Source organism: Micropterus dolomieu, linkage group LG09 (genome assembly GCF_021292245.1).
Source record: "Micropterus dolomieu isolate WLL.071019.BEF.003 ecotype Adirondacks linkage group LG09, ASM2129224v1, whole genome shotgun sequence".
Lineage (NCBI taxonomy): Eukaryota > Metazoa > Chordata > Actinopteri > Centrarchiformes > Centrarchidae > Micropterus > Micropterus dolomieu.
Genome location: NC_060158.1, coordinates 21,536,970 through 21,561,677, shown reverse-complemented (window position 1 = coordinate 21,561,677; position 24,708 = coordinate 21,536,970). Strand labels below are relative to the sequence as shown.

General features: G+C 42.3%; 2 protein-coding genes across 6 annotated transcripts in view; one reads left to right on the top strand and one right to left on the bottom strand.

Annotated features, from left to right (window-relative positions):
• Positions 1-8,414, bottom strand: part of LOC123976186 — a 25,736-nt gene extending 17,322 nt beyond the window's left edge. The window contains exons 1-5 of one of the 5 annotated variants that reach the window (XM_046058111.1): positions 8,079-8,414; positions 6,104-6,353; positions 5,090-6,008; positions 3,785-3,925; positions 2,604-2,774 (exon numbers count right to left, since the gene is read on the bottom strand). In XM_046058111.1, the coding sequence (XP_045914067.1) occupies positions 2,629-2,774; positions 3,785-3,925; positions 5,090-6,008; positions 6,104-6,353; positions 8,079-8,323 (1,701 nt within the window). In that variant the 5' untranslated portion in view covers positions 8,324-8,414 and the 3' untranslated portion in view covers positions 2,604-2,628. The remainder of the gene's footprint in view (positions 1-2,603; positions 2,775-3,784; positions 3,926-5,089; positions 6,009-6,103; positions 6,354-8,078) is intronic. The other 4 variants (XM_046058110.1, XM_046058107.1, XM_046058109.1 and 1 more) reach the window with 4 other exon arrangements.
• Positions 8,276-24,708, top strand: part of csmd2 (CUB and Sushi multiple domains 2) — a 253,342-nt gene continuing 236,909 nt past the window's right edge. The window contains exons 1-2 of the mRNA XM_046058106.1: positions 8,276-8,813; positions 9,970-10,338. Of these exons, the coding sequence (XP_045914062.1) occupies positions 10,164-10,338 (175 nt within the window). The 5' untranslated portion in view covers positions 8,276-8,813; positions 9,970-10,163. The remainder of the gene's footprint in view (positions 8,814-9,969; positions 10,339-24,708) is intronic.

Below are 24,708 nucleotides of genomic sequence, written 5' to 3'. Positions count from 1 at the left end.
GTGTGTGTGTGTGAGAGAGAGGGAGAGAGAAAGATAGACAGAAAGATTTTAAAATGTGTCAGTGTCTGAGATAGTTCTCATAACTTTTTCACACTCTCTATAAACATTTACTTGCATATCTGCATCAGCTATTTTGCTGCCAAAAATAAAACTTTTATAATGTCTCTCCATCACCATCATGCACTTTACAATCTCTCGCTATCTCCCTCTCTTACTCTGTTTCAGGTTTGCCTCCTTGCATCTCATTTCTCAGCTGACACCCAGAGACCCCCATATTGCCACTTCCACCCAGGGGGAATGTGCATTGCAGCTTCAGTAATTATCCTGCTGGATTGGAAGTGCTGAGGCCAAAGGGGCAAACCTCAGAGTGCAGTAAGCCTTGCTGTCACTGTCACCGCTGCACATGGTAAAAGAAAGTGCTACCCAAATTTAAATAGGTCATAGAGGGAAAGGGCAGAGCGAGGAGAGATTGAGAAAGAGGAAAAGATGGAGATGTAAAAAAATATGTTTTTCTGTTTTGACATGGAGAGAAGAAAATATTCTGCTAACTCCCCACTCAAGAGAAAAACCCAAATAAAGCTTAAGCACTAACAGCAGGAAAGTACATTGAAAGACGTGCTGTGTTTTTTTTTTTATCCTTTCATGTATTGTTTTTTTGAGTGAGAGAATTTTTACAGAAAACACTGTCAGGGTTAAACTTCCAAAGCTCTCTCTAATAAACACATTTCAAATACTCCAAGTCTTCTTCCGTACTGCCAATGCAAACTTTGATTCATTCAGCAACCAGTTGTCTTTTCAAGGTTTTTGGATGAATAGTAAGAAAAATCTACCTACCAGGAGCTAAATAACGAACGCGTTACATCATGTTTGTTTAATCCATAGAAAAACTCTTTAATTTATTTTCCTACTTTATGACACAGGCAGGTTAGCTGTTTATCCCTGTTTCCACACTACATGCTAAATGAAGCTAACAACCTGCTGGCTCTAGCTACATGTCGAGCATACAGTCACGAGAGTTGTAGCAATCTTCTCATCTAACTCTCAGCAAGGAAACAAATAAATGTGTTCCGCAAAATGTCTGACTATTCCTTTAATGTTTGGCATTTCAATGTGTTCTGATTTTTCGAGAGATTATTGAGCCCCATACCCATTTTATATCTCACAGAAACAAGCTAGATACACTTTTGTGCTGCTTGAGACTCACCATTGTTGAATGATGCAAACATGAAACCTTAATTGTAATAGCATACATTATCACAAATTTGCATTGCTTATACACCGCTTAGCTGTGCTTAGTCATGTACAGTAGATGGATCGGGCGGTATACTTTGCATACTTTGTAATTACATGTTTACACCTAGCTGCTACAAGGTTACACAGGCTGTTTTAAAAGACTAGGTTTTAATGTGATTTCCCAGCACCACATATTAAATGTCAAGAAGTAGTCTTTGGGAATGATTGAGTACATATCAGAAAAATACAGTTATATCACTGCATAGACTGCTCATTGTATCAGTTGCTCCCTGACATATGCACCCTGAAAACATGTCTGTAAGTCCCACTTTGCCTTGTTGAACTTATTACCCCTTATCTTATCATGTTTGTTAAGTAATCAGTACCAAGCACAAACGTAGTGTATGGACTTTTTTGTTTTAATTTAATATTTGATAATAATGAATCTTAAACCGATACACAGCTCGCACTTACCTAAATTAATGCTCCGGATGAATTATTTACTTCACTTAAGAAAAAAGAAAAAAACTGCAGTCATAAGAGGTTGTTGTTACTTTGTCAGTCAACATCGCGCTGGGTAACTGACAGAATCGTTTTCAAGGCTGGCCGACATCCATTACATTTGCAGGTCTTTCATACACACAGTCTGGCTTAATGATAGAGGACAGGACACACTCGCCTAAATCAATTGTTGGGGGCATAAACAGGCAGAATCTCATGCCACTCCAACCACTTGTTTATGAGATATATTGGTCACAGACAAACTAAAAAATATATGCACAGACAGCAGTTGTAATTGCCTCCTTGGAAGCAACGAAGACGTGGAAAAAGCTAGAAATGTACTTGGTCAATATACTGCAAATGTACTGTACATATGTGCCAGCTGATATAGCAAAAACATTTTACTATAGATAAATTAATAAAAGTGTGATAAGTCTTTTCCTGTGGTGCTCCAATGGTTCAGTTACAGAAAAAAATGGAAAGGGAGAGCTGTGTAGCGACAGCAGCTTTGTTGGACTGACAGCTGGGTCTGACAGATATTCAAGTGAGCCTATGATCAGTTGTGAATGGTGTGTAACTAAGCAATAATACAGTTCCACAGGGCCCCACGCCCCCCCAACCTCCCTCGTTTCCTATGTTAGGAACTGAACTCTGAGGGCCGTATGCATATAATCCACAAACCATTACACCTTGGATAGATTTAGCTATTTTAACTACTCAGTTGTAGGCGTGATCAAATTAAATATATGCATTGAATATATAAGGTGTAACAATCCAATGTAACATTAAAAAATCATGCAAAATTGCAGCGTGGTACTGAACACATCAGGTATTTGTATAATCAGTTTAAATCTCAATAATATATTCACCTGATAGGTGGGAGGGTAACCAGGTCTAACAAGCAGGTTTGGGTTGCAGGGTTGAGGGTGATGGCACATAGCAGTCACCATCACACTGGCTGCCTGGTGGGAATGAGTCACTTTTTTGGCAATGTTCTGAGCAGCAGAATTGCCGGCTGTGAAAGTATAGAAGAAGTAAAGCTGTGAGAAACAAATATGGAAGCAATTATTTTTGTACCTGCCTTAATACACACCTTTACACTAGTTATATTAGTTAAAAACCTGATGGGTCTTTATTTTAAAAGAAAATAGTTGGCCATTGAGGATCAGTAGTTGTCAGATTTTAACTTTAACCCTTGGGATTTACAAGCCGACTGACTGGATCAATAAATGTAGGAGATGGTATACTCAGATTTGCTCATTTGAAAACACAGTTTCACCTCCTGACTGTACACGTACACATCTAAACTAATTTACAATCTCTGTGATGTCAAGCCAAATTTGATGACTGACGAAGTTTGAAAGCAAAGTCTGAACATTTTCCACTCACACATAATATTGGAACTGCTCAGTAAAGCCATGTTTGACTTGCAACATCTCATTTGAGATGGAGAGCAGGAGGATTTATGGAAGACATCACGTGATAATATACAGTATAACAACTTCTACACATTTCTGTTAGACCTCTGCTTTAAAACGGACTAGATTACCTGCCTGTGTTGTTTAAATGTCACTTTATTATTTATATCATTATCAGACCTCGTCAAACTGTGCCAGAGATCTGTCAGTGTTCAGTGTTGAATTTGATAAAAGGCACCGATTAATTAATGTCACAGTAACAATACCACCAGTGTGAGATAGAGACCACAATCATTTCAAACGCAGCCTCATTTGCATCCCGTAAATATACAAAATATCACAATTAATTTGACAATGATATATCGATGTTTAAAAATACTACACACAGAGCCTTTGGAGCGCGGGGCATAAAGGGGAGGATGGCATGCTGTAGCCACCAGCTTAGTTAGTGTTGCAAAATAAATGTCCTCATCAAGTGATGATCATGATGAATTCTTTATGTGGCCCACGATGAACCATAATACCTATCCCCATGCACACACAACTCTCAACACACACACACACACACACACACACACACACACACACACACACACCGCACATTAGATAAAGATGCCAAGGTATAAACTTACCTTTGGCTTTGTTAATGGTAACTATCTGCTGAAAGGTACAAGGTCTGGCTTTCTCCTGAGGGGCAGCTGCTTGCTTCATGCCTGCCTTGGCAGCGCTAGCCCAGGACCTGGCATTAACATCCACGCCATCTGTACCTGCAACTGCAAAATGCACAGCAAGGGGGCAAGGATTAGAACTACCCATTTCACATGCACAACGTCTTGTCTGGCCTGTGTGTTAAGTGTGTTGTAGAGGGGAGGCTTTATAGAACTGTGTTATTTTTTGCTGTAAAGGAATTTTTTTTGCAGACCCCCCCCCCCCCAAGGTAATCCACAAAGTGCTATTGAATCAACAGAGCTATGCTATCAGAGGGTAAATTCTATCATATCAGCACTGACTGCAAACTGCTGGAGGAGTGTCAGCAGTATGTATCACATATGCATTTATTGAGCAGAGCAGAGCTGCCTTCAGCTACAGTGGTGCACCAGAGGAATACAAACAGAACTACATATAACTGAATCATATAGCAAAGGTATGACCCCACTGCAAGGTGTGTAGGAGGTACTGTATACACTGTACAGGCCATACTCCCTTCCAAAGTTAAGAGTATACTTCAGTTGTTGTTGACTTAATTCATATCTGTGTCCACTGTTCTGCACCAACAGCCAGTATGGAAGGCTCACCATGTAATTCACTTTGCCACAGCACAATAAACATTTTCCCACTGAGTCATCCGACTGAGGAAGTACTTCTCTGCCACGCCAATGCAGAGTCACAGTGTGTTCACACCTACACAGAGAGACGCAATGTGTGTGTTTGTATTTGGGTGGGCGGGTGCTCTTGTTGGGGATTACAAGTGGCACGGAGCACTGCCCCCTGATTGGTAAGTTCCGATTTGGCTGTTTTTCTACCCACACAACTTTGGATCTAGAAGTCGGTCTCAAGTTTAGAAAAGTAAACAAAGAAGTGGAGCTAAGCCGTCTGCTAAGTGGCAGAAACAAAAGGGGTTCACTAAAGGTTTTTTGTGTAAAAGGGTAAAACTTTGTGACACTGACAACATTTACACTGAGCAACTTCCGAGCGACAGATTTTATGCCTGGGACATTTGCTGCCGCCTCACTCCTGGCTTTAATTAGCCGAGTATGACGGTGTTTTTAATATCAATATTAGATTCTCAGAGGGATGCTTGTGTGAGTTTGTGCATTTGTTGCTCCAGAGGGTATTAAAAATGACATGAAATCATATTAATGATAACCAGATTATTTATATCAAAGAAGGAGAGGCATACAAACAGCACAGGCAAAGACACACGGCAGATTTATTACCTCCAGGAGGCGGCTGTTCTTTGGCCTTCAGTTCCTCACAGCTGATGGTGGGAGAGTTGCCTTGGATGGTCGGGCCAAATGTTTGAAGGTCCAGCACAGATTTCTGATCTCCTGCGCAGATGGAGGAGACCGTGAGGGACACATTTTCCATCCTCCTCTGATGGGAAGTCCCACTCTTTTTGCGGTGGTTTGGTGACTGGATAATCCCTCTTTTCCCCTCTGTTTTTTTGGTCTTGGGATTACAATCACGCAACACACCCAATGCTAAAGGTTTCTTTGGGGGCTGGAGAGCAGGGAAGTCAGCCAGTAGGTCATAAGCCTCCTGTTGCTCTGAGTCTGTTAGTGGTGAGTTGGTTTTCGAGTTTGCCTGAGGTGCTTCTGCTTTGCCTTGGACAGGAGCCTGCGCAGGGGCGGTCACGCCACCTGCCAAAGTGGCAATGGGGATGTCATGTGGGCGTAATGAAAGGGGAAGATCCCACTGGCCATGCATCTTCCCCGAGGCTGGAGGCTCCATGGAACATGGTAGAATGCCAGCTTTTATGGTACATAGTGGAGGAAAGTCCTTCTCTGTGCTGGAAGATGGGGAATCCTGCTTGCAGTTAGAGCTTAATTCATCAGATGAGTGTGGAATTTCATTTTCCTCTTCCTTGCAGTCGTTGTCATTCGCTGAGTCATCATCGCTGCTATCAGTGGCGCAACTTCGCACACCAGGCAGAGTTACAACATCATCATCATCACTAGAATTTCTGTCAGGACTGCTTCTTATATTCTGCTCATCCTCACTTTCACATGTTTCCCTAGGTAGCTCAGAAGGAAGAGGAGGATCTTCCTCATCCTGCAGATGTGGGGTGTTGTCTTCAGTGGCAGAGCAGATGCGTTCGGGTTCAACACTCTGTTGTTTATCTCCTTCATCTTTCTCCTGAGGCAGTTAACAACAGAAAATGTTGCTATCAGTTAATTTGCAGGTCATTTTGGATTTAAGAGCAATGGCTAGCTAGACTACAGTAAACCTACACAGAAAACAACTTTAGACTCCAAAGTCATCATGCTGACCAAATTTCTTTTCCTCTTTGCCTCCTCCTCATTTTCTTTCATCTTTCCTTCCATCGCAGGGCTCGGTACCCGTGCAGGCCTGGCAACATGGGGATGTCTGCGGCCCGAGAGATAAGGGCAAGGAAGGGTGAAGTTAGGGTGGTATTGCTGCTTGGCCTCCTCATACTGTGTGCTCGGGCCCGAATCGTCATCTTTCTGCCACTGACCATCCCTACACAGGAAGAGAGACATAGGCATGTGTGGGAGTGCGGCAAGGTTAACACACCTTTTATTCGTAACAGACCATCAAAATTGCTACGACTTCAAGGTTAACGTCCTCATGCAGTCTTGTATGCAAGGTTTATTTCATAAAGAAAATGTCTGATAGCTGTGTCACATCTCCAGTACAGTTTTAGATATTTTAGAAGCAAGTGACATTTATTTTAGAATCTGATCTCTGCAGTGGCCATGTAGCATAAATTAAAGCTCACTTGTATCATGAACATACTTGAAACAGGTTTAATTAGAGGCACTCGAAATGATTTTCTGCTTTTTTGCATGCTATTTTAAGATGCAATTGTACAGTTCTTGCTAAAACTTAATCATTTGTTGGTAGTGCATAATATTCTAACCTAACTAGCTGCCTTTGGACAACATATACCTATAGGTTAACCAGTTCATTCTGCATACTGTGAGTCACCATCATTTCATTAGCACATTTGACTGGACTTTCAGTTGAACCCAACATTTTGCCTCAAAGAGTGAATCATTGGGTCCGTGGATCCATCCCCTATGTGTGGTGCAGCACCCACTTCAAGACATGACTTTTTAATGAGGCTACTCTTTAGTCACCAGCCTGTCGACTGTCGAGCCGCGATGCGGAACAGACGGTCCGGTGAGACCCGGGACGCTTATGATAACGGAGATGTCATGGAAGCTCCGGGCGGCCGGTGAGCAGATGGTGTACATTAACATTATAGAGTGGGTGTGTGTGTGTGATCGTACAGCAGCACCACCTGATCACTGCAATGTTGATACCTGGGTTATAAATAGGCTTTAAGTTCTCATCCATCTGTCCATCACTTCATCCATCCATTTTACATAGGCCTATCCAAGTTAGGCAAATGTCACGAATCTTAAAATGACACTGTAGGTGTGGCTAAAAACAAAACAGCTTGTATAGAAGCTACAGGTCAAAAACTTCTGGATGTGTTTGATTGTGTTTTTGAGGTTGTGGCTCCTAAACTGTAGGAACTCACTCCCTTTAGACTTAAGATCTGTTGACACTGTGGACACCTTTAAAAAGCAGCTCACTCTAACCCACCTGTTTATCGTTAGACGTTTCTGTTTATTTCTGGGGGGTTTTATTCTGTACATCTGTTGGTTGCCTTGCTTCTTTTGTGAAACACTTCTGTGCCCTTGAAAGGTGCTATACATAATGTCACTTACTGAAGTTAATACTTAGCCTACTATACATGCAGACATGATCAATTATTTGAAAGTGAAAAAACTAACATTTACAACTGCATTCCTGCAAAATACAGAGGGTAAACTCCAGCCAAATGGATACCCACAACTTCTTCCTATTAATGGCTTCCTGAACCATAAAGCATTAGTAAATACTTTTTAAACATTAATAAATCTATGTTTTACTACTTAATATCTCTTAATTAAGAGGCATCCGCAATCATTGGAATCTTTCAATTTGTCCTAATCTAAACAGACATACTGTATTCCAGGAATAATGTAGCCTATAAAAAACCTACAATAACGCAAGGTTGACTATGAAGTTACTTTTGTAGACCCATTTTGGGACACATTCATTGACACATGACATCATTTGCTCTGTGTGTGTGTGTGTGTGTGTGTGTGTGTGTGTGTGTGTGTGTGTGTGTGTGTGTGTGTGTGTGTGTGTGTGCATTATAATAGACTTTATGTATACCCAACTCAGCCTTACCGGTTAATTGGCTTGTTGTCTGGAGCCGTGCAGTCTCTATTCTGCTGCCTCTCAGGTAAACTTCGACTTCTGCCAAGCTTCTCCTTGGCCTCCTTTGCCCTTCTCCAGATGTTTTTGCAAACACGATCAAAATTGTCATTCGGCACCTGTGGATGAATCCAGGTGGAGCGCGGAAAAGGCGCAAACGCACACGCGAACTGTTTTTGAGTTAACAGATGAATCCAGGGATCTCCTGGTAGCATCATTTTCTCTCTGTTGCTCACACGCAAGTCGCCAGACTCGTTACAACGTTAGTTTATTTTGAACCATATCCTTTGAAAGAATGCAATACCCGGCGCGTCCCTGGCAGGCTGCCATAGCAACCTGTTTAAATTAGAGAGTGATGATTCAACGAGTGTCTCAAACATTTTTAATACCTCAACCTATTTCACGTGATGGTTTAATAGCAAGAAAAAGTTGGACGAGTTGTTACACATAACACAATATAGGCTATATAATTTATAATTTATTTATCTCTCATTATATCTGTCTGTGTAGTCCTGCATGTTTAGCCTATTACATGCAAACGTGCTGGACAGTAGTCTTCATATAGACTACTGTATGCACACAAACTCAAAACTTACTGTACTTTAGAATTTACCACTGTAAATTGTAACGTTAATTTGAATTTACCATGTGTTATAAAGGCATTCACCAGAGGACAGTGGAATCTATTTCCTGAGAAAAGGTGCAACGGTAGGCCAAGTCACAGAACAATCTGATCAGGAGGGGTAGGAGCAGCCCAGTGTTGGCAAAGTTTAATTTAATGTTGCGGGAAGACTATTTATGATCTCTATCATATATGTGTGGGGTTGAAGGCCAACGCGCATTCCATCAGCCCGACTGTTTCAACGCACGGCGCATTGCGGAAAACTAATTATACCGGTCATATGCAACAGTGGAAATGACATTCAAATTTACTGGCGAGGGTTCCAGCCTGTTAAGCATCAATTTCACGTTTAGTGAGCAGGAAGTGGACATCTATGTTAAACTACCGGCCAACCCGATGATTGGTCTTAATGGATGGAGACAATGGCCTCGTTGTGGACCCCTAAATCTTAACAAATTGGAACAAGATGGATTTGATCCTTCATATATTATTATTATTATTATTATTATTATTATTATTATTATCAATCCAATAATACTATTATTAGTATAGAGGATTATTTACTTTACTAATTTAGCCTACCTAATGAGTTTACCTTAATCACTTGTGAATGGAGTAAGTTAAACCGCTTTTGAAAATGTAGGCATGTGATATCACTGGAGAGGGTACTGCGAGTGAGAGATAGAGGGAGGGTGAGAGGAAGAGGGGGAGAGAGAGAGAGAGAGAGAGAGAGAGAGAGAGACGCGCAGAAAGGAGCAGGTCTGCAGTCTGATTCTTGGCGTCGCACAGACCCGAGACGACGCTGTGGGCAAGTGCTGTGATACTGGGAATACACACGTCTTGCATATTTCTCTCTATACAGTAAGATCACTGACTGCACTCAAGCGTTGGCTGACAACTTCTAAAACGAGGCGGTTTTCTTGGATCCAGATCACCTTTGTGGCTCTCCATCATTCGTCGTTCGTTCAGCCGAATCTCGGTCCAACGAGTTTAAACGTGGATTATCGGCACCGCAAATGTTATCCTTAAATGGAGATAAATGAAAGAGAATGACAAATAAGTGCTGCGGGACACACTGAAGGAGGGATCTCCTGCTTTTTTGATGTGTGTCTGGTAATATCAATTACATGTGTGGAGCGGACGAGGGATTTTCGTGATTTCGTACGCGTGCGGGGTAGATCAGTGACCACTTGAATCACGTCTCCCCTTTGGTTTGCCTTCCCTCCTTTTCTTCTGCTTTAGGTGTGAAATCTATCTTCTCAGACAGAGACTCTGAACCCCTCGGTGCCCGAATGACATGGTTCAGTCCAGCTGCGAGATCCGAGGCTCCTCCATGCATTGGGATTTTTCTCAGCGCCGACACCAAGTGAATCTCCCTTTTTTGACCATCTGAGAACTATCGTGCCTGCAAGACCAGAGGGGAAAAAAGCCCTGCCATGACCGCCAATTCAAACCGGAACGGAGCAACGGGACTTGCGAGGAGACCGGAATGCGCATGCAGAAAGGGGGACGGAATACGGATTTTTGCTCTAATGAAGGCGGGAGTGCAGGCGCACCATTGGAGCCGGGTGCTGTTCTTATACATGGGGCTACTGGCCGCCTCAGTAAAGGGTAAGTCCCCATCTCGACAGCTGAATACATGCAAAATGCAGCAGGCTTACCCCACTCCACCGCCCAGCCTCCCCGATCCCAGACTGAATGCAAATCAGCATCAGCAACACACACACGCATCTTCCTAAAGGCGCATTTAAGATCAACCTTGCTGTGATGTCGCTGTTCTAGCACCCAAAGTTATTAATAGAGGAGAGGTGGCTGGTTGAGTGGCTATTTTGGTGACAGCGGATCCTCAGCAATTGCAACTGAGCTTGTGTCTACCCCTGACTCTGTTCATTCTGATTCAGTTCACTTTATTTCATTAAAGGACTGTGTTGGGTGCTTTTTTGTTTTGTTTTGTTTTGTTTTGAGGGGTTGGGTGAATTAATTGAGCTGTAGGAGTATTTAAATAAGCAGATTGTGTGGATGGAGTTTTTTCAGGTAAAGAGAAACGTCAGGCATGAGGAAACCAGTTGAGGTAGTCAAGCAGGCTATGATGCTCTTCAGTTCAGAGTCCAAAGGCTGTGTGTGTGTGTGTGTATAGATGGGGGTGTTCTTTCTGATTCAGTTTCCCAGCTCAGACCCCATAAGATTATCCAGTCGCTCAAGTAAACACCAACAACATTGAACAACATTTTTTTGTACCGTTTCTCTCTCTCCTATTCTTTCTTTCTCTTCCTCTCTCTTTCTCTCTCTTTGTGTGTGTTGGCCGCGCGCGTGCATGCGTGTGTGTGGTGGTGGTGGTGGGAGGGGGGTAGGCCGAATTAACTGGCTGGGCTTTCTTTCCTTGATTAATTGCAAATGGAAATCTCGTAAACGGTGCTGGGCATTCAACAGATTATCATTACTAATAATTTACTTTAGTAACGTCTTCGCAACCTAACGTGTTTCTGAAAGGAGAGACTCAGTTACTGGCCCCCTGCTTTTTTTTTTGTCTTTCCTTAGCAGTGGACGCTTGTGGCATCATTTAGAGCCCAGGTTTTAAGGGAAAGAGCCGCAATGGGTTTTGCCATCCCGAGCAGGTCCTTTGGCAAAGAACGCCAACCGTTTTATCACTGTCTTGGCTCCGCACCACAGAATGGACACTATTTTTAGCAAAAGCCAAGAATACTGCCACGACCACAATATGAATTTGACAGTGAGTCATGGCTCTGTGTTCGCCCACTCATGCCTTTGGTTGGACAGCATATAATCCACGAGTGAGTAGAAAGCGGCACATTTTCAGCATCACCAAAGCACAGCAGGGCCGTGTCATCCCATACTGTAGAAGTGTGGTTCGAGCTGGAGCATCACTATTTTTACAGGAACGTCACCGCTCCTGTTTTCCCACCACACAACCCCAGCTCGTCACGCACTTTTGATCAAACATGTGTCATCAACCACGCATATGGTTTCGGCGAGATGTCGGTTTTTCACAGCTCAGTCCCAAATGATACTGACAAATCTCTCTTGACTTTCCTGTGGAGTAAATCTCATTGTGGCTATATTCGTTGGAGGCTTCTTGTTTTATTTGCGTCCAGGGAGCTTTTTATTGCCCACTCTCTTACCGTTTGAGTCTACTTTTGGAGCCAATAAAGAGACTCTAACTTATTGCACACATTGACGAAGAGCAGGGAATGGTAGACTATCTATCTAGCCCCCCCCCCCGTTACAACGTTTATTTTAAACGGTGACAATAAATATGTTTGTATATCACACCCCGGCGTCGAGGTGGTCTGGCGCGTCCCTCGGCGCTGCAGCCACCAGCAATTGCCCCATCCTCCCATTGAGCGGCACCAGAGCCTCACACTATGCTGAGAGGCGGAGCGGAGAGGGGAGAGTAGACCTGGGGTTCATGCCATATCTCTGCCCACATACTTTATCAAACCAAGGCAAGACTTGCCAATTAATGGTCAACAGTGGCTGATTCAGGCGTGATATTGCATGTTGGCCAAATGAAAAGGCTCATTTCCAGGAAATGCTTAATAAGCATTATAGATATGTAGGTGTATGATAGTGCTATAATACTGGCCTCATTTAACCACTAGTCTCACTTTAAACCGTTTACAGCCTCCCTTTCAACCCTATTATCGTTCCCAAGGGCCACGCAGAGAAAGAATGACAGAGGCGTGTGATAGAGAGAGCTGTGCGCTGTCTCCCTGAGATCAAAAACCAGCGGCCCCAGCGGACTCGTTGCTCAATAAACTGTAATCAACCTCTTTCATTTAAACGTACAGAGAGAGAATGCAAAGGCCGGGAAGCGGAGGAAAGAGAAGGAACTGTGGAGGAGGCAGATTGAGGATGACGTGTCTTGTATATCTGGTGCGTGTTTCGGCTCTCCACTCCAACTCGACCGGTGTTAGATCATCCGTCAGCGGCGCATGAGACAGTCGCTCAGCATGTCCATTTACACGCAAGATCACGCTTTGTCGTCTTCTCTCCTCTCAACCGCGCTCTCCTTTCTATAAAGGCACGCGTTGTGCTCATGATGCAACTTGCAGTAATGTTATGAGGACTGGAGGGCTTGATGCCCTTTCCCGTTTTATCTTTTCTACTTCATGACATTTGCTTGTATTTGCACAGCCACGAGGCTCATGAAGTGAAAGCGAAAGTGCGCGCGTGTGTGTGCGTGTGTATTTCCAAGCAATAACGCTGGGAGAAAAAAAACTTTGGTATTTTTTGAAGTTCCACAAATCAAAAAGTGACAAACTCAAACGGTAACATTTTCATTTTAAAAGCCTTCAAGGCTTCACACAAAAAGGCCGCGGACCTCTAATTGATGCAATTTCGGTTGGGAACACTTATTTGGGAACACTGCTGTTGATGATTTAGTAAGGCATTATGTGATGTATTCACTGTGGGGAGATTCAGTGAGTGTGTATTTGACCCATGTACACTGTATGGTGACATTTTCAGCACCCTGGACAGCTAAGGGCAGCTGAACTTGCTGCTCAGCTGGTTCTCTTCAGCACCATGGACAGCTCACCCAGCCAACAGCCTCAGCAACAGCTGCTCCTCTGTGGAGGGCTAGCTGGCTCTATAAGTTGGGATTTCTCCAATGTTTTCAAGGCTTTGAACCCTCAATTAGACACAGACTTCAGACCCCTATTTGACCAGATGATATTGCAAGGTGTTGGTTATATACTGATTTAGTATCTGCTCTATCTTTCAGGCATTCTTCAATACAAATAAAAGTCAAACTGTTAGGCCTACATTGTCTCAATTACATACAGGTGCATCTCATAAAATTAGAATATCGTTAGAATGCCGCACTGATTCAGTAATTTGTGCCAAAGGAGCCCCGACCAAGTGCTGAGTGCATAAATTAACCTTTTTCAGAACTGTTTTTCAGAAGGTTGACATTTCTGTATTATACAGTCTTGATTCTAATATTGTAATATTTTGAGATATTTTTGGAATATTTCACTTTATGTGTAATGAATCTAGAATATGTGAAAGTTTCACTTTTTGAATAAAATTATAGAAATAAATAAACTTTTTCACAATATCCTAATTTCATGAGATGCACCTGTAATATGTACAGCTAAACTGATTAGTCTACTGACAGAAAAAATCCTTTTTTAAGGCAAAAATGCCAATACAAAATATGACAAGCCTATCAAATGTGAGGATTTGTTTCTCTTAGTTTCATGTGATATTAGGTTCAATAACGTTTGCCTGCAATTTGAAGATGTCAACTTGCACTTTAGGAAACTGTGATGGACATTTTAAACTAGTTTGTCATTTTATTGGCCAAATGATTAATTAAGAAAATAATGAGCATATTGGTTGATAATAAAACTAACTGTCAGTTGTAGCCCTAGTATGCAGTTTATTATAGTGACATTCCTTGTTTTTGCTGGGAACTGCTTAGGATTGTCACTCAAAGATCCTTGTGGATCCCACAACTGAATTTATTTCATAAATGTTAGTTAAGATATGTGGAGGCTTAACTAGAGTTAGTTCAGTTGTCTTGTGATACCATGGACAAAAAAGCTCTATTGACTTCCTGTAAGTCCTATAAACTTAGCCCCAGTCCCACATGTCTTATGTTTCACATATGCGTTTTCATGACAAATACATGGGGATCTCACTTCCCTTTTGTTTCTTACCTCTCCACCTGTCTGCCTGCTACTCTCAATCTCTAATCCTCCAATACCTCCACGCTCTGTTGCTTCCTATCTCCCATCTGCTCTCTACATTCACCGTTGAGCAATAAAGGATGGAATGGGAGCTGAGAAACAGATGACATTATCTATTTACTCAAAACAGAGAAACGTCTGGAATGCAAAGCAGACTCCCATTGCCGTGTTGTTGCCTTTCCTACTTGAGTGAAGAATAAGGAGCAGTGGAGTGGGGAAGAGAGTTCTGGTCAAGATAAAGATGGAGATCATGAAGTGGTGGCAGAGGGAGGGAAGAAAACAGCAGGACAGAATCTACTGCGATGGGAAATAAGAGGCAGAGAGGGTAGACGACTGTTGGAGTATAAAAGGGTGATAAGCTTACACCAGCTGAGAGATAATCTGGGCCCTATGTTTCTGTGCCTTTTGAGTGCCGGGTGATTTTCCTCTCTTTAGTAAATTATCTATTTGGAGGGCTCATTTTCTTATCAGGCATCAAGCAGGCTGCTATTTCAACAACTAACAGCGTGTAAGTAAGCTTGTGGGCACGTGTGCGTGTGTGTGTTTGGTCGAGTCTGTGAGTTGCCACCCCCATTCACTAGGGTGATTAGACTGAAGTGTTGACAAGCAGGTCATTAGCTAGCTCAAAAAAGGGCCACTGAGAGATAGGATGTGTATGTTTGTGTGCGTGTGGGCAGGTATTACTAATAGTGTGGAGACATTGTGAGGACTCGCCTTCCTTATAGACAAAATGCATGTTCCCATAACGTAAATCATTAAATTTTAGGCTGACTGCTTGGTTTAAGGTTAGGATAAGGCTCTTTCAGACTATGGTAAGTCTCCAGGGAATGAATGTAAGTCAATATAATGTCCCCTAAAGTGACGGAAACATGACTGTGTGTGTGTGTAGACATGGGTCCACATGAGCACATACTCAGCATTTAGATGATGCAAATGCTTCGTCCTCACGAGCACTTTTATTCCCTCACCCACCTGCCGATGTGTCCACCATGCTCCTCTCTCTGTCTTCCCCTTGTACCTTCTCCTTCTATCCTCCTTCCATCCATACAGCCACCGCCTCCCCCCTCCCCTTCCCACCTTTTTATCCTCCATCCTCCTCTCTGGTGATTCACACTGTCATCTGTCTCCAGATGGCCAGAGCTCTGTCACTGTGCTTCGTCACACTGAGCACAGCCACACAGTGACTCACACATGCTCACTCACTAATTCATGCACACTCGCACACCTCCCCACCCCAAAAACAAATATGCGTTCATGCAGCCGTTTGCCAGTGTACACGGACACACACACACACACACACACACACACACACACACACACACACACACACACACACACACTCACACACTGGACCATCAGACCTTATGAATTTATACCCAGATGCACTTCTGCAGAATGTCTTGATTAAAGTGGCAGTCAATGAGATGATGAGGAACATCCATTTCATTTTCAGTACAATTCATTTTCTTCCTCTGCTATTTCATCTATTAAACCATCAACGGTGGTATTTGAGTTTGATACCAATTTCCATAGTAAAATAGTTTGCTTTCATTAAATATAACGCATGCACATACAGACCGAGCTATTTACAAAAGTTCAAATCTGACACAATTGGAGAAAAACCTGGTGGAAAAACAAATGAGAAATACTTTCCTTCAAATGTGACTCTTAGGTGGTAAATTAATAAATGTGTATTTTGGCTGCTTTACTTATCCAGGGAATATAAATATAGCACTGATGCTCCATTCTGGCAGTGTGTGTGTGTCACATTCACAACACATTACTGTGGGCTCTGCTGTTAGCACTTCAGAAGCTCACCTCCAATAAAGACACTGGATGGTGGATGGAATTATGGCAAAGTGCCTTGCTCAAGGACAAGGCAATAATGATTCTTAAGAAGAAAGTGGGTTTCATTTTGCTAGTTTCCTATACCCACATATCCCAGCAGAAGACAGCAGAACAGCTCAGTCGCACTGGGCAGCTCCCAGATGTGAATATGTGCAACTACTGTAGAAACGAACATACTACATGCTCAGTCAATCTTCCCTGGATGACTACAGTTGAAACTATATAAATAAATGAAAAATCCAAAGCCATGTATGGGAGCAAAGCTATACCAAACAAAACTCATTCTTGGTTCAGGGCCTCATCTTCTTGTTATTGTCAGACATGACGACTGTAAATCCCCACAAAGTGAAAGACAGATGTAGATTCCCTGCCTTGTATAGACACAAAGCTCTGGCAGGGGTTTCTTTAGCTTCCTGATTTACACTGTTCTTATCGGATATCAGTGATCCCAGAGATTGAAGATTAGATCCTGGGCAGGAGGTATCTTGCCATTGTCCTTGTCTTTTTTTCCCTTTCCTGTACCGCTTCTCCCCTATTCAACGTATAGGAAATCTGTCACTGGTCTTTTTCTGGAAAAGAGGCAGAGTCATCAAGTGGGGAGATTCAGTGAGTGTGTGTTTGTCTTGTATTCCTAAACTTGTATGGTTGTAGTTTAGTATCTAAAGCATATTTACTTTCACTTATATTTTTTTTAGGATTAACATGGTGTGGCACTTGTGTATTGTAGACAGGACTGATGGAAGTTTAAGGTTTAGGTAAGGGATCAAACTTATAAAAAGTGTTGTGGGATAATGGTACTAAGGGACTGTGTTCAGTTGTGCCTATCTGTGCATTCACAAGCATTTGTTATTACTTTGTAGCCTCGGCATGAAGGGCACTACTGGTCTGGAATAAATTACAATAATGGCAATAAAATTACAATAAAATAATAATAATTTCTAAATACAATTTTGAAAAGTGGTGTTCTAGACGTTTACATATTCACAAAAGCTTTTGTTCTCTTTTATTGGAGCGATAAGTGGCTATTATGTTTCTGTTTCTTGAAAGCAATTATGTGACATTCTGGGAAATTCACTTATTTGCTTTCTTGCCAAAAGTTAGTTCAAAGGACTCATACCACTCTCATATCTGTGCTGTAAATATAACGCTACTGCTAGAAACCTGTTAGCATAGCTTAGCACTGAGACTGGAAATAGGGGGAAACAGCTAGCCCTGCACTGTCTGAAGGTAACAAAATCAGCCTATAAGCACCTCTAAATGTTAGTAATTAACACATTATTATCTCATTAATCTGTACAAAAACATGCAGTGTATAAAGGTTGTGGTTTTATGGTGAATTTACTACAGGAGCAGTAACTTCCTGAATTCTACCTCATGGCAACAGCAAGAATATTGATCTTTTCAACTAACTACAACAAGAGAGCCAATGAGCTTATTTCCCAAAATGTCTGAGTATTACTTTTAGAGAATGTTGTACCATAGGTTGTTTGTAGCTAAAATGTTGCCAGTCTAGCAAGCATCTGTTTAATGTCAGTCTAAAGAGTGTCTGCTGGAGTTAATCATCCCCAGAGTGTCCGATGTCCAAACCAGTTTAACCCAATGTCACAGCAGTTGTCAGCTGACTCATGTTACATGTCTTGCTCCCACAGAGGAAATAAATTTGTAATGAGTGGAAATGAGTGGAAAGCATCTCCTGATGTCTTTACCACAGAAATGGAACAGACAGAATTATCTGTCAAGCAGTAAAGTAATACACTGTCATAGAAAGTCATGTTGGAAGATGGCAAACCCAACAAGACATTCTAAAATGTCAGAAAGCTGTTATCTGTATCTGGGCAATCTTTTATCTAATATTTGGGCTAAATGTATAAAGCCAGCTACTGTATTATTAATATTCAGGAACAAAGAGACACATCTTTATTGAACATCTGTCTGAAATTGTATGCTAATTAGATGCAACCTTGTACCTGAAATACATTAGGAAATATGATTTAATGCTGTTATCATCTGTATTAATTCTATTCTCACAGACACCGTTGCCAATCTGACACACTGCCAAAATCTGTTTATTGTCTCATCTTCATATCTTAAAAAAAAAACACTGTCTTCAATTTACACATGCATTGCCAATGAAAAGTTCCTAAAGTTATGCTGAAATGCAGCGTGCAGACGCAACTTCTTTCATTTAAAATATATTCTCATCCGTTTGAGCCCATTAATAAGGGCTCTGGTCTACAGCTGACACTTGAGCCTTCCTGGGATGCAGTTAGGAACTGAGTTGAAAGGTTAAAGCATACCTCAGTAAGTTGAAGTGAGGCCGATTGATCATCTGCTCTCTCAATGATAGATGGAATAGTCCTGCTGGGACGGTCATGACCTGACCTTTGGATCACTGCTTCCTGTCGGGGTTTAATATACACTGCTAAGAAGAGATCAAATGTCGATGAATGCCCACTCACTATCACGCACATAGATCAACAACATGTCCAGGATGATCATCTCATACATTTAACACATCCATAATTGCATTACACCACCGCCTGTTGATGCTACTGATTGGTTAGAGTCCAGAAAGTGTAGTTTTGACAGATTTTTGGTGTGAATAAGTGCAAATACACGGCAGGATGTGATAGGCTCTTCAGCATAGGTTCTGTCTAACATAACTCAAAGAATCCAGCTGTCAGACGGGAGCAGAATGAAAATGAGGTGATAATTGATTTTCACTGTTTCGCACATTAGTGTCTCACATAACTGTGCTTTTTTCCCACAAGGACTAGGGAGACAGGAAAAGAAAACTGAAATTATTTAAGGCATTTACGAATGTGTGTATGAGTGTGTGCGTGCATTTGGATGTGCTATATGTGCATGCCCGTGTCGTGATGTATGTATACATGCGATTAAGTGTTAAGACAGACTCAAAGCAATGACAAATAACTGGGGAAAGTGATTTGGCTTATGTGTTCTCATGTTGTCTTGTTGTCATAGGAACAACATACAGCTTCTGAGACAGGAGCAGTGAATGAGGCTCTTTGAATTGCACTTCATTCCTTTTCTCTTTATTGATTTATTTTTTTACTCATGGAATAGAAAGGGAGGCCGGGAACCTACTTACAAATGTGCAGAACCACCAAAACACATGACATGCCAAACCAAAGGGATGAATGTGCAATTACCACCACCGTGCAGGGGGAGGAAGGCCCCACTCATTCAGCAGGCACTCTGTGAGCATGAGGCTATATAATAGTTAAGTAGGAAGAGTGTTTCCAAGGTAGGAGACACCAGGGCACAGAGAGAAATACACGGAGGGCTGAGTACTAGGAAACAGGGCTGAGCTCAAGTGATATTGCTCTATCACCAATACAAATGTGTGCGCACCCACAAACATAGAAACACAGGGCACACACCGACACATTTCTCCCGGCCTCACTGTGTGTTGTGTGGGAGGGCCATTTGTATCAGTGCTGAATCACTCCCCCACAAAGACAGGGGTCTTTCTGAAAAGGAAGAACATCAACCGTAACCTACCTTTCACTGTAAATGAGCTATTTTCTATTGATCAGCTTGAAGCCTTGATGCGTGGGTTGCTGAGGAGCTGTTTTGTTCATGGCAACACCAACTTACCATGGGGCTATGTAAATGTATTGATAAGAAGAGGAGCTATTAAGGGCAATAACACAATGAAGAATACACAAACCTTAGAATCTCTGTTGAATCAGTGTTTGTACTGGGTAAAATGCTTCTGTAGTTTTAGCGATGGGGCTGAAACTGTGTGAAAGTGTGTGGGTGGATTTTTTTTTTTGGGTGGGGGGGGAGTGGCTGGGTTGCAGGTCCTTTTGGCTGGCATTTTAATGCTGCTGGTTAAATATGACCCAGCTGGAGGGAACTGCCTGACTCTCCCCTTCTCCTCCTCTCTGTCTGAGAGAACACATGCTCCATTGTGCCTCTTTTGCCAGCCCAGATAACAGTCAGGAACGTGTGCATGCACTCATGCAAGTGTGCATTTCTGCATGCACGCCTTTCCTACGTGTTAGCATGCAGCCACTTTCTTTATGCTTTATTTTGGCTACATTTTTGCACATGGGTGTATTATTTTCTAACCGCACACATTTCACTCTCCAGCTATGTTGCTGTGGCATTGCGTTTTTGTGTGTTTGCAAATCTTTGTAGATTAACTATGTGTTGCCATAGTCATCAACAAATCCTCGAAAGAAATTCCAGAGACTGATATGTGAATGTCACTAGTGTTGTTAGCATGCATGTGTTCCCTGATATCCAGTTCAGTTAGTTAACAGTTGTTTTTTTCACAGATTCATGCAGCAGGATTGCAATGTTATTGAAAAGCAAACTCCATTTTTCTGCCCTCTTAAGGAAACAACATTTAACATTCAGCCCTGTGGAAACAACCAGGGTGGGGTTATCTCAAGTACCTTCCACTGCATTTGGCTTGTCTGTAATGGCAGACAGTGTCATCCTGGCCCGGACATTAGCCTAATATATGAATGCGTGCGGGCTCGCTGAGCTCACCCATTTCCATTCTAATGGCGGCCATCTAGAGGTTAATTCAGATATGATGCGGTCAAGGCGCGCATATGCGCTGACACGTCAAGAGACAAATAGTGGTGCTGAGAGGATATATGGGGCGGAAGGGTTTATCTTCCCACCAGGGAGGCAGTTAATGGCACATGCACACACACAAAACATTTGGTTGCTTGAAGTTTTCTCATGGGGTAGGTTATATGTGATATTGGATAGCTTTGTTACTCAATAAATCCCAAGGGATGCACTTATTTGGTTTGAAATTATTCCATGTTTGCTCCAATGGGATGCTCATTTTTTACAGATATAGCCCCCGACAGACTGCATGTATGAAGGTTTTATAGTTTCTCCTGAGAATAAAGAAAGAGCTGAACTCTGTATTTTAGCTATGTGATGGGGGAAACTTGGAATAGGTGGTTTATGGTCCTATCTCGATTTAATGGGCGAGCGTATGGTTGTGTGACTAAAGTTTCCTTAAATATACTGTACATTAGGGCTACAGTTGGAACAATTGCACAGTAATTGTCTGTTGAATTGATTTATCATTTCAATATTTTCTTTAGTGTTTCCTAGCTGCGTACATTTATCGACAATGTGCCATGCTTAGAAATATTGGAATTCCAAAGGACTTTTCTCAAACATCAACCAAAAGCTTCATTGTCTGCAGTTGGATTCATCATGCACAACTTAAAACGCAGGGCACCTCTATTATTTTCTGCAAAACAGGATGGTCTCTGCGTCTTTGTCTTTTGTCCAAAGGAAAACTTCAATTGTAAATGAGAAGACTAGACGGAGGCGGGAAGGGATAAAGAGATATGAGCTCAGAAAAGAGATTTGCAGTTTTGTATTGCAGGTATTGTTTGTGTTTTTTATGGCCTTATGTGAATGTGATGTTGGGAAGATGAAATTTCCCCCTATTGAGAGTCGCTGTAGCCAGTGCATCTAGGCCGAGGAGTGACATGCAGATATGTGACACTACACTCACCCAGAGTATAGGGATTACACTCATATATGTACAGACAAGTGATACCCCCATATGCAGACATGTGTGCACACTTGTCTCACTTCACACAAACACAATTCTCACACACACACACACACACATACTCACATATTGCTGAAGCATCCCTCCAAATAGACCTCTAGTATTTGCTAACAGTGCAGATTAAGTGCTATCTTGCTGTGAATGTCACACTAGGTCTCTGTGACCTCAGCACAGAAGGGCAACGATGCAGATGCAGAGAATAGGTAAAAAATCCCTGTATATAGTCTTCCTCCTCTTTCCAACTCATTTACTCCCATCGGCCGTTGCTCTTCCTCTTGTTGACATTCTGACATGTTCGTTCCCGCGCACTTTCATTCCTCCCAGTCTTTGCCTTTCTGCTGCTATTTTTTTATTCCCCCTAGTTTGTCCCTCATCCCACCTTTGCTTCTATTCTTCATCACGTCATGTCCAAATCCATTTTCTCATGTGTCCATACATTCAGTCAGCCAGTCAGTCTACTCTGTGGCTGTCTGCCCCCTTCGCCCTCACTCTCTTGCTCTCCTTTGGTCTCTCCCTGTCTCCTTCCTCCGCTCTGAGGGGTTGCTGTCCTGCCGAAGTACAGCACAGTGACCAGCGATTTATCAAAGTGTCACAGCGCACTGCCGCAGCTCTGTATGCCCGCTACTAAACAACTGCCCTGGCAAAGCAAACAATAGCTCCTACGCACAAACACACACACACACACACTCACAAGCAGAAACTGGAGTGCTGCCCCAGCAAGGTCATACCTCTCCCTGTACATCCATTTGGTGGCGTACACACCGGAGATGGTTAGTGCCAAGCGGATGCTGCCAGTGGCACAGTGGGCTAAGCAGTGGACAACATATCTGTTGAACATGCACAGATATCAGGCGTAGTTAACATTCCAGTACAAGCCAATGCAAATAGTACCCATAGACATGCTGAAGGATACACACACCACTAAAACAAGTTAGCAATTTTCCTAATTGCTGACCCAGCGTGTTTGCTACTTTTCCATATTCATAATGGTTCACCTGAACTTACACAACTTGAGAAAACATGACCTTCTACTTTGCCGGTGGTCTAGCCGGGCTAAAAAGAGCATGGCCAGCAGTCTGTTTATGGGGTCTTTACGGTGTGTCAGTGGGGTCAACTGCAGGATGGGCATTTCTGTGCAGATTTACACTGAGGGGCTTCACAGTAGGTCACAAGCTCCCAGCAGTTAATTTCATAATGCACCCTGGGCGAGGCTTGAATAATTCAACCAAGCCCTGAGTGCAGGATCTACTTAATCAAAGGCCCTGCGTTTTCTAACAGAGAGAGTTGACTTACCGTACCTCCATTTTTACCCTTTAACTGCACTTGTATCATATGGCGGTAAACTATTTTGTGCGTGGTTGTCGCGGTTGATCCAAGGAAAATAGCAATCAATATGACTACACACGGCAGCAAAAAAGTTTTTACTTCGGAATGTGAAAATCAAACTTGATGATGTTGTGAAGCGGTCCTTAATGCTCACAAAAGTGCTTTCTCGAGTGAAATTTGATGTGTCTGTTCTTTGTCCAATTCAATTTTTCCCATCTATTTTTCAGCAAGGATAAAATGTTTCTGGCTGCAGCCAAAAAAGCAACCTCTCTGAAAGCACTATCTTGGTCTTTTATCCTAGATTGCACGCGTCATTATCGATTTAAGAGTTGGTCACTTGGCACAGGTGCTCACACTTCAAAATAGCATTTGGTAGAGCTCTGGCAGTCATGATGTTTTATTTTTTTTGCCCCGCTTACTTGTACTCATGAAACAGGGAGTCTGTTCTCCTACCCGGTTGATCACCTGTCCTATATCAATATATACAGCATGTACCGTCCACACATCCACTCAGATGATATGAAACACTTTATTCAGTTGCCAGACGTACTCCTCTGGTGTCTTTGTTCGGCTTTCAGTAGTGTTTTCATTCAGCTGCTAACACTGAGGAGGGTTACAGTACACTCTGAACATATTGAAAGCTAACATGAAAGATTTGTCTGTTGAGCCTCAAGAGTCACAGAATCATGTCTTTCTTCTGAAACTGATTAATAATAATAAATCAGTTGCCTTAACCTCCCTGGTATCATTTTGTAATTCAGCCAGCAAGCGCGAGAGGGTCACACTTCACTCTGACCCCCATCAAGCTCTGCCATCAGGCCACTGTATGAGCCATTGATTGGCATTTGTCTGATAGAGGCCTCGTAATGAAGGAGATGATGAGGAGATTATTGACCAGGCTGTGTATATGAAAATCAGGTAGGAGAGGTGGATTTGGAGGTTTTACCTGGATATTAGTATTGACCCAATGCTGATTGGAAGGGTGGATGCTCACTTGCTGGGCCTAAAGGCTTTAATGAAAAATCAGATGGAGTTAGCTAGCTCCCTCTTTGTTCTCCTGTCTGGACTGAGAAAAGATACGAGGAAACACACATTGAGATGGTCAGTTATTTTCAGCACTATACATTAGGTCTTATTTAGTTACAGATAATCTCATTTTATAGTATTATTAATTTCATTGCGTAGTTTTTCCAAAAAAATTCATTGCAGACCTCCATAGCAAACAAAGAGCTGAACTCTTAATGCAACATTATACACCTAACTAAAGTGTATTCAAGTGGCCAGGGTTCAAGTCCCCCCCCCCCCAAAAAAAAACATGCTTTTGCTGTTTGCTGTGCTACCTGGAACAATGATACCCTGATGTGGTATGTAGCCCCTGAATTCTTAAACAATGGGCTCAATTATTGCTGTGAAAACAAATGCAGCATTCGCTCATGTGGCTAACCATGGATTATCCATGTCCATGCTTAATATTTTTTATTTCATCTCTTCTCTTTTTCTCTCCATGCTTTC